Below are 11,395 nucleotides of genomic sequence, written 5' to 3'. Positions count from 1 at the left end.
GACCTGTTGTCCTCTGCAATATTATATTGGTGGACCATAGCATTTAGTCCTAAGGACGCAAAGTATAATCCATATATGAAAGCTTACTCATTCTCAAAGGAAAAACATAGTCAAACCAGGATGGCCTGGATACTCAAGATCATCTTTATCCGATTGTTGGAGTAATCGCCAAGGCAAAAAGCTTTTAACAGAACAACAATCATGAAACTCAATTTCTTCTCCATTCTTGCTGTATAAGTAACTAAAAGCTAAAGATACTTAAACATAAAATAAATCAAAAGTAAAAGAAGGGAATATGGATACATTGATTGAATATCTGGGCGCCTTTTTAAATTATGGCTCTTGGTTCTGCCGCCCCTCAAACTTCGACAAGGACTAGATTTCGCGTAAGTCTCTATACTTTTAATTATGAGGATTGTGAAATGTTTGATGTGAGAAGTTTCTTATTTGCAAGAGTTCATTGAATGCCATTGCTATGTCTTCTTAGCTCTTTAATCTTGTGGAATACATTTTTATTTCAGAAAAATTGGAATGCTCTTTCTGCATTTCACTGAAAATTAGCTCATGGTTATTTGTAGTATAGATCTTACAAAGTTGTTTTCTAAGGGGACGAAGTTTCTACGATCGTATATATTTCTGTTTGATATTATGTCTTTCACTAGATTGTTTTTTCTAATCAATTGTATAGGCTTTTATCAATATTTTAGGTCGCATTTAATCATTCATCATAATAGGAAATAAATTTGATTTGAATTGGTTGTGCATAATTGTCTCAAAATGATTTCTCAGCCGTCCTTTTGAACTCTAAATTTAATTGATTCGCTTTGGGTTAATATACAATTCTGGACATAGAATATCAGGTTTCATATATAAAATTTAACTAGATTAGTCTCTGTTCAACTGTGAAAACATATTGTTCGCTTGGACTCTAATAGTATGAGTTTATAATATCAGATTCATCATTTTATGAATAGCTTAATAGATTTGTGAATTGTAATTTTAGCTTTTCTTGGAAGTGAAATTGGGGCTACCCACAATTGATTGTAATTTTAGCTTTTCGGAAGTGAAATTGGGGCTACCTACAATTGATCAGCCCATAAGAGATGGTCAAAATGGTCAAAATGTTTATTTAGTACATCTACCAGTTGAGTTAATAAAGTGGTAGGCTTGTATATCTGCAGTTGTGTGTTCAAATTTTATATAATTAAAGATTTATTGTTTAGGTTTTTATAATTTTTTATGTGTAAAGTGATATATTTGAAGTCAGATTAAAGGATTGATAGGTATCTATTTTTAATATACTATGATTATAAATATTGGTGAGTGTCCATTCTTCTTAAACATCATAGTTTTATGTCTCATCTTTACGAAAATTTACATTTGATCACTAAAATCTAATATTTAGAAATAATTGATGATTTAGACCAACAAAAATTTATTACACAACCTTATGCTGATACCTCTTCATATACTGATACCTCTTCATATAGAACTAGGGACTTAAAATTATCCATTCTATCAAAATTATCAAATACTCATATAACTTTTTAGAAAATGCATTTGTTGCTTCTTAAGATTGATGTTGTTGGCGTCCTGCAATATTGTTGCTCCTGGAGCACTTGGAGGTTGGGCTTTACTTTAACGATGATGGTGTCCTGCTATTTTTGGTGCTTTTGGAGCGCTTGGAGGTTGTCTCTACATCTCATGTATTTTTCAGATCAGCACAATGCTCTTCCCCTGTCTTTTGGGATGTTTTATGCTAATGTTCAAGCCTGAGGAGCTTGTCTCTTTGTGGATTTGCTGTATTTAGTTTTAGCCTAATGTTATGGGTCTTTTATGTCTTGGACTGATGAGATTGTGTATATTTGAATCTTTAACTTTTATTTTTTTTTATTTTTATTTTTTTAGCACTTTTTGGGTTCGACCATAAGACAGCTTTGCATTCTTTTATTACTCTAAATATATTTATGAGGTTCGCCTCTTTGCCTTAAAAAAATATATATATCATATCATAGATGAAGTTTAAACATTAATGAATAATATAATCACCATCACTATTTGTAATTAAAAAGTTTAATTACACATTTTGATTAATGTCTAAAATAAAGATGACTATAAAGAAAGAACCTCTTTTGACTATCCACTTTAAAAACTTATGAGATTGACTGTCATTACAGGTTTATTTTCTGAATAGCCCCATCCTTTGGCTAATTGAATCCTGTGATCTACAAAGACAATACGCATCCTTTGGCTAGCAATTTTTTAAAGAATGGCCAGCTTATTCCATTGTTAGACAATAAGTCATATTTGTACCGTAGCCCCGGGCCCTGCACAGATTCGATCTTAGCCTTTAGTGGTAGATGTAGTGGCAGCTATAGCCTCTGTAGTCTTTTACGTTCTTCACAAATCTGGCTAGTTAAGCTCCATATGTAAGACCTATATGTGTAGGTGTACCGCTGCTCTTGTTCAACAGAAATGATGGAGACTTGCATGGATGCTTATATTTTATTCTGGGCAATGTCATGTTATCCATATAAAACAATAGTTTGAAATTCCATCTTTGACAAGCAATAGACAAATTGGGTATTCATATTTAGAAAACATGGTGTGGTATGGGTATGTTTGATGTGAGACTCTTCCATTTTCCTGGCTAAAGAGATCATCACATCCATGCAAGAACACACTCTACTATCTGTCTTTAAGTGATGCTGGTTTTTTAACACTAAGCTTCAATTCATCAAAGAAGAAAAGAAATTTCATCTCATGAGATAATTGCTTGGATTTACAGCGGGCCTGACTAGGAAACCAATAAGTTCTGTGCCTAATCCAATAGTACCTGCAACATTCTTTTGCAGACCTTAACTCTTGTGTAGGAGAACAGGAAGGATGTTTGAAGCCAATGCTATGATTGACGAAATTCCCACCACAGTTCTAGAAATACCAGATGAAGACAAATGGATTGTTGATGTTACAGAGAGGATTACAGATACCACTGTCAAGAACTGCAAGCAAGATTTAGGGCATCCTGTGGTGACGATAAACAGGGTCCCCAAGTTTCTGTCCTTTCTAAGAAAGGAATCCTACACTCCTAGGGTCGTGCACCTTGGCCTTTTTCACCATCGGATAGGGCAGCCACTCTCTCATATGGAGCGCCTCAAAGCAGAAGCCGTAGAGAGAATGGCAGACAGGCTACACAAGCAAGAGGCGCACTTGCATTTGAAAGAAGCCATCAGGGGCCTTGTTTGTGAAATTCGAGGCTGCTATGAAGAAGAATCTGTATACAAGGACGAAACAGTAGCCATGATTCTCACTTTGGATGGATGCTTTGTTCTGGAGATCTTAAGAGTTTTGAGTGCCGAACAGCAGCAGCAACGACAGGGAGGACAGAATTCCCACCCCATTTTTAACACTACCAGGATCAAGTCCTGTCAATTTGATCTGCTATGTGATTTTTTGATGCTTGAAAACCAAATCCCCATAATGGTCCTAATAAAGTTACTGGAAGTGGAAACAGGTTCAGAGTCAGAAGCCAAGAAACAGCTTCTGAGATTACTATGCAGCAGTATTATACCTGAAATTCACCCATTCTTGCCAAATTGGCTTGACAGAGCCAATTTGCTTGAATCACGCCTGAAGGGATATGAAGATCTTGAGAGTTATAAACATATTCTGGGGTTACTCCAGAGTTTAATTGCAGCAGACCCAAGAGATATAGAAGAGACAGCGCCTGTTGAACGGAGCAGATTTCGCCTTGCAATACAAGGCCTTCTTGGAAAGCTGAGAATTCGGCAAAAGGCAATGGAGCATCATCAAACGCTCATGGCCTCTGCCAGAGATTTGCACAAGGCAGGAATTAAGTTCAGACAGTATTACGGAATTCCATCCCAAGGAGGGATGACATTCAGAAGGACGACTCTTTTGCTCCCCACAATTTGGATCACTGACAGTACAGAAGTGATTCTGAGGAATCTCATGGTTCTGGAGGTGTGCCAGGGATCTGCGCTTACTGTGATTTCATATTATGTGCATCTTCTGAATGGCTTGGTGGAAACCGAAGCCGATGTTGCTATACTGAGGAGGGCTGGCATTATCCAGAGCTCCATGGGCACGGACAAAGAAGTGTCCTACATGCTGAATAATCTTGGCAAGGGAATCAATTTCAATTCATCAGACGATCCCTTCATGAACTTGAAGGTGGAGATAAATCACTGGTATCGAGGCAATTTTCAGATCCAGATAAGAGAATACAAAGACAAGCATCCGAGGCTCTGGCGGAACTTTTCCATCTTTTGGGGCCTCGCACTTCTGGTATCTGCTGCCATACCGACTCTTGTCAAAATATGGGAAAAGATCAAATAGAGCTTGTGTCATACATGGATGCTTTTCATTAGATTGCTTGCTACCTCCTCTTAGTGAAAGTATCTGAGAAGAAATGCTCATTTAGCAAGTTTGCTTTTTAAAACATTATATATTTGTAATGGTTTAAAAAAACCATTTTCATTTAATATATTAAAACTTCAAATAATATTTTAATATAGGTATACAGCAATGAATAGTATATTCTTTTATATAGTTAGGCATTTATCAAATCTTATTTGTATGTAGTCTTATTTTTATCATTTATTCATATGTTTGTGTGCATGTAATCTTAGTTTAATTTATTTATTTATCCAATTCAATTTTCCTCAACACTAATCTAATTTGGTCATTTAATATAGGTTGTGTCTACAAGTGTGAATTATTTTCTTGTAGCCACAATTTTGATCTACTCAAATTAAAAATCAAAATCAAACATTTAACTAGTTAAATTAATATTATACTTTGATCACATACCAACTTTGCACAATTCTCAACACATCACAATGTTTTAAATAACACAATCTTCATAGAAAAACTTGGCAACATGACTAGTATTCTCACTATCTAGCACTTTATTTTTTAGCATGAATGCATAAGACAAAATACAAGGACTATCACAATTCAAGTCAATAGTTGAAAATATATTTGTGGCCATGATTTAGATTCATACAATTAAGGTAAATTTAACATGATTGAGAAGAAAAAACTTCAATTTTATTGCACATACATGAATTTTTAGAGCATATACATACCTCAAGGTACAAAAACTTCATTATCTTCTTTACTTCACACTTATTTTCACTCATAGACCTAATTATTTTATTTTTCATTATTTAAGACATGATCTTGTCCAACACCTATCTTGTCTAACCTAATCCATTCTATTCCACTTGATGTAGAACCCTTATATGTATTCTTCTAGGTCAATTTGCACTTAATTGTATCTAGTTAGCTAATTAACATAAAGAAGCCTATTTTTCTTGTCAATAGTATTATATGTAGATAGAATCATAATAGTGTGTCTCACTTGTTTGACACTAGAATTACCATGATTGAAGAGAAAGAAAAATGACACAAATTCGCTTCAAAGGTATTCACATAATTGCATTCAAATGAAAGTGTACCTTTATTCAAAGGTCATATAGTTTTTTAATATGTTAATATTATTTTAGCATGGTGGAGAGCTTGATTAGAAGTTAACTTTGAACCAATGTTCTTGGATGACTTCATTCAATGGTATCTCAAACAAAGGCCCTTTGATAGGCTTTTTTTGGTTCTTCTATCTTTCTTATGATTTCATGTTTCAAGCCTTAAGTTGGATTTGAAAATAGAATCAAAATAATAGGAGGTTATTACAAGATAATATATCTTTCAATTAAGTTTTCAGAAATGCATTTTTTTTTATATATTCAATTTCATTATTATACTTATTTTATACTTTCTAGTGAACATATTTTTCTCACCAAACATCACATTCTCAATTCCACAAATATGGAATTTAAATAAAATGGTAGATATTTAAAAAATATATTATTATACTAGGCATTGATGTTTTTGATTCATAAGAAAATAAAATTAATTCAAGTACATATATAAAAAATTATGTCATATATAATAAGTTGATGTCTAAATTATAGCTAATCTCACTTTAAACTTAAATAAATAAATAAATGCAACAAAAACCTATAGAAAAAGATATCTATCCTCTAGATTTTTATTTTAAATAAATTGTTTTATCTAACTACTTCAAAAATTAGGTCTTATTCAAATGTCAAGTTTAATTAAGTATTAGCAATTCTTCTAAACGTCATAGTTGTCATGAGATCTTGTTTTATGTCATTTACTTATGATGTCTCGGGTCATTTAATGTTAATTGTTTTATATCTTAGGATTAAGAAACTTGCAATGATCTTGTTTGAACCTATCTCTCAACTTTGCCTATATAAACAAGGTTTCTTTTACATTTGTTATTAATCATCACAGAGGATGTACTATAATTAATAACATAATTAATAACATTAATTTTTTATTTGATTAATATAAAAAATTATACATTATGGAATAAATGTCACTTTTACAAATACTAGTAACAATAAAAGTTAAATAATTATTTAACTTACATTATATGACTGAAACAAAATATAAAAAAATATTTACATTATCCAAACAAAATATATAAAATTACTAGTTTACATCATCTTCAGATTATTAATAGTTTAGCTTTTATGAGTGAAAAAAAAAATTTATCAAAAAGATGATTTGAATATCCTACTTTACAAAAAATGTAAGACATACTATTGTGAGATCACCTATAATAACATATTAAAAAGTATATAATTCTTTCAAACTTAAGTATTTCACAAAATTCCCTCTTATCCTTGAGAACCTTAAAAAAAATAAAAATATGGTTCCAAGATTTCATTCACTCTAACCACGTGGTGCATAATTTTGTATATTAATGAATACATGATAATACCCCATAACATGTATGATTTCATACACTAAATATTGTGCATATCGTGTTTATTGCTTGCACATAGTAACATCTAGTAAGGTGAAGATATTCATATAATAATATGTTAGGTTAAAAATATTTGGTTATTTGTATTACTCTAGAAAAAAATTCTTTTACACAAAATACAATTCTCGTACTCAGCTACTTGCTTATCCAAGTTACTCAACTATACTCAACTAAATATATCATGTGGGATGGTAAAATTTCAGTCATAAAATGCCCATAATCTAATAGTTCTAGTAATCTTGCATTACTACATCATGTTTTCTATAGTTAGAGATTCAGTAGAGTAGAACTAACACACTACCCCAAACAATCGTTTGCTGAATTTTAGTACATTTAATGGTTCAATAATTAATTCAAATTTTATTCATTGGAATACAAATTATAACTCATGAATTACATCATTGTGAACAAGGTTACAATCAATTATTCATTTGAATGGAGCTTACTTAGTAGTTCACCTCAATGGAAATAAATTTACTAAACTCTCAATAAAAGAGAAGGACAAACTCAAGTATCCATGATATTATAATAAATATGGATAGGGACTAAAACACTATCAATCATTAATATGATAAAGAAAGATACACACATATTCAAGTATTATGATGCTACAACACTTGTGGCTATTGAAAATTATAATCAATTACAAATATACATCCTTTATTTAATCTATAGAATAATCCCCATCATAATTCTCTGAGAGAGGGTCTTCCCAATTTGATACAAATACATAACCTTCATCATTTTCAAATACCCATTTATCAAATCTAGTGATTTAAGAGTATTTGAAGCCCCTGTATCCATTTTACAACTCTTTAATTATTGTATTCTAGAATTATTTTTAGTTGAACTGTTCCTCTCAATAACGGGTGAGTGCAAGAATTTAGGTTTTAATTAAGGGAGGTTTTCATGTTGGGAAGAGGGCCACTAGAAATGGGGACCCATTTTTTTAAAAATGGGTACATATTATTCTTTGAGATCTCAATCCAAAAATTTATAAAAGGGGCCTTGTTATTTACAAAATGGGGCCCCATTTTTTAAAATATATAATTTTAAAAAATAGGGCCCCCCATTATGTAAAAAAAGGGCCCCATTATTTAAAAAATGGGACCTCATTATGTCAAAGTATTTTTTAAAAATAAAATTCCTACAAGCTCATTTTTGCACTTTATATAATGGGCACTGGTTACATTTAAATAATTGGGACCCATTATAGACAATGACCCTATTATTTAAAATTTTAAAACCAATCCCATCACATCCATCAGGATTTGTGTCGATTAAGGCTTGGAATTCCTAAACCTAAGCTTTGGACCTACAAGTACAAGGTTGGACTATGTGAGTAACAAAATACTAGCTTTTGGCATATCTTTGATGCCCATTTTTATAAAATTATCAAACGAAATTAAAACCCATTAGAGATTATATTTTGTGGATTCCAAAATTATAATTTTAAAATTTTTTAATTATTTTTTCTATTTTTTAATCAATTTGTACTTGATTTGTTCCATAAAGTTGAAATATTAAGTTTTCTTATTTATTGAATAACTTTTTGCTTTTTATATTTTTTGGGAAAAAATCTATATGACATCAATCTACAAAGAACTATTTTCAATATTAAAAATAACCTTCAAAAAATGATAAGTTTAGGTCAAATTATGGTGATCATACATGAGGGGTTTTTAAAACAACAAATATGACCAATATAAAATTAATAAAAAAACAAATATTAAAATCATGTACAAAAAACTATCCTTGTCAATCTTCAATTTGTTAAAAATCTTTTTCCAAAAGGGTTTAAAAAAATATAATTATTTGTGTCAAAAAGTGGTGTCCATACACGTGCATGGTTCGGTCCTAAAATGCAGACTTTGAAATAGTAATTTTCATAAATCCTTTTTGAAAGTCAAGTTCTATTAGTTGGGTATTATAATAAATTACATATTTGAAAACTAGAATTTGAGTGCTACATTTTTTAGTAATGACATTTTACAATATTAAATCTCTAAGTGCTTTAGATGTTTAGGTCAAATGAGGCAAATCTAAAAATCACGGAAAACAATTCCACTTTTTGACCAAAAAATGGACTCAATTTCTTGTACAAACCCTTAAATAATCCTATCTCTAATCAAGAAGTTAACTAAATATAAGAATGGTCTTCCATCTTTTTGGTGTCTTTAATGGTTTTTACCCCTCCACTAAAGTAAACTTTATCTTTCCTTTACCAACAATCTTCTTTGTGTTGTTGTCACCAAGGAAAACCTATTCCCCATCGTATTCTTTGTAAGATGAAAACTACACCTTATGTGGAGTTATGTGGTATGATTCATCTGAATCAATAAGCCAAGAATATTAAAAAACCCACTAGTAGTAGAATTAAACAAAGAATCACAATCATCATTTGTGGACTTTTCAGAGGAAGAAAAGTTTTTCTTTTTATTAGTTCTACATTCCTTCTTTAGTTGCCCTCTTTTCCCACAATCTAAAAATTTTACTTTGCTAATTCTAGGGGTCTTTTAATATCCTTTATAGTTCTTCCTCTTTTTATCCCCTTTAGGCCCTTTCTCTTTGGACCTTCCTCTCACATGCAAGGCATCTTGGGAACCAATATCCATAGAGTTTCTGCTCAAATATTCTAAAAGAAGTATGGAAATCAAGTTTTCTATGTTTGGCTCTTCATTACCACTACTAATGGAACAATTATATTTTCCCAAGATTTGGGAAAAGAGAAAAGAAACAGGATATGTATTTATCTTCTTCTTGTAATTTAACATCTATTAATGTAAACTAACTTAAAATATGATAAAATGCATTCAAATGAACACTAATAGATTCACAATCATTTATTTTCAATGAATACAACCTCCTCTTAATAAATAACTTATTTGACAAACTTTTGGCTGGATAACTATCACATATCCTCTTTCAAAACTTGAATGCAGAGTCTTCCATTGAGACATTAAAGAGGATAAATTTTGTAAGACATAAGTGAATGGTTCCTCATACCTTATTGTCCAATTTATTCCAAACATCATCCATCATAGTATAATAGTTTGGTTTATTTTCATTTGAAAGTGGAAACCTCTTATCTCTTTCTTCCGAACTATATTCCATCATTAGTTTCATCATCTCATAGCTGGTGCTATTGAATTTACCAATATATGTGCTAGAAGTAGAAGCCATAAATTTTAATCCTTTTCTCAAATATAAAGTAACACAAAAATATCTCTCACTATAGGAGAAATATTCAACACTTAAAGACAAAGGCTTACCCCTGTCAACAAAACCATTAGCTCTAATATGAAATGTTGAGAAACGAGGTGAAGAATTCTTGCGATATTCTTTCTTACGCAATTACAAATTTAAAAAACATTTTTGCATAAATATAAATCTCAATTAAACATGTGACTACACAATCCCACATAAATATAAAACCACTATACTGTAAAAGACACTAGAATTACATGGAGAAACCCTTTTCGGAAAAAAGTTCACCATAAAATGAGGGCAAGTATATTATTAGTCTTCAAAAGAGACAATGCAGTAATAATACACTTCACTTCATTTCTCCAACTAAACCTAGAACTACTTAGATACCTCAAAGAAACTTATAATGAAACAACTATGCCTTGGCTCCAATTTATAACCAAATGGCAGAGAAGGAACCATTACTATTTTCTTGTAACAAGGGGCAAAACCCACTTGCAAAAAACCATGCTTTGGAAAATGATTAGACAATAAATATAATAACTAATAAAATTATTCAAGTGACTCATCCTTGGGTTCCAAACCCAAAGCCAATTAGACTGTTGACATTACAAGTGCTTTGTAACTCTCAATGATTGTTCAAATCCCCAAATGGACATTGTTTCTCTTCCTAAACTCCGATGCCTAATGAATGACCCTTCATCTCTCAAAGTGGATTTGCAAAAGAGTATAGTTTTTCCATTTTAATTTATCTTTTATCACCTCTTGAAAATGGAATTACAAAATAGCCATAAAGTACAAATATAAAATATTCTCCTCACATATCCTAGAGAACACTTTCCAAGGAACATGGAGACATGTGAATGTATTAGGATTGCATTATTAATGTCACTATATCCTAATAGCTTTTTCATGACAAAATGGAAATTATCCTTTTTTTAAGGGCAGTATTCTTTATCATTTCTAATAATTTGTAAGAAAACCCATGAGTTCTTTGCAACACTCATGATTTTCTTTCATTTCTTCATCTTTTGGACTACATTTTAACTTTTTAAGATTATATTTCATGAGATATTTCTTCTTTTGCATTATATTTCATGTTGTATTTTTTGTAAATGAGTTCACTACCATTCTGAAAAAAATCCACAAACCCTTTGTATGTGTACATTGCTATGATGTACGTATCCTTATGGTCTACTCACTATCCTTGACCGCCATCTCTTAGTGAATTGTCAAATTTTAGTGGACTATCATGATCTATTGAAAACATCTAATTTTCAATGATTATCATATTTCTATTATTTCATT

At 31.2% G+C, this 11,395-nt stretch overlaps 1 protein-coding gene across 1 annotated transcript; it reads left to right on the top strand.

The window, feature by feature from the left end:
- Positions 1 to 352: 352 nt before the first annotated feature.
- Positions 353 to 4,430, top strand: LOC131076087 (putative UPF0481 protein At3g02645). The gene is made up of 2 exons (XM_058013134.2): positions 353 to 386; positions 2,856 to 4,430. Exon 2 carries the CDS (start codon positions 2,887 to 2,889, stop codon positions 4,357 to 4,359), a length of 1,473 nt encoding a protein of 490 aa, XP_057869117.1. The 5' UTR covers positions 353 to 386; positions 2,856 to 2,886; the 3' UTR covers positions 4,360 to 4,430.
- The last annotated feature ends 6,965 nt before the right edge of the window (positions 4,431 to 11,395 follow it).

The sequence above is a fragment of the Cryptomeria japonica genome, chromosome 10 (genome assembly GCF_030272615.1).
Source record: "Cryptomeria japonica chromosome 10, Sugi_1.0, whole genome shotgun sequence".
NCBI lineage: Eukaryota > Viridiplantae > Streptophyta > Pinopsida > Cupressales > Cupressaceae > Cryptomeria > Cryptomeria japonica.
The sequence above is the reverse complement of the archived record's forward strand: the minus strand, read 5'-3'. Positions and strand labels throughout refer to the sequence as shown.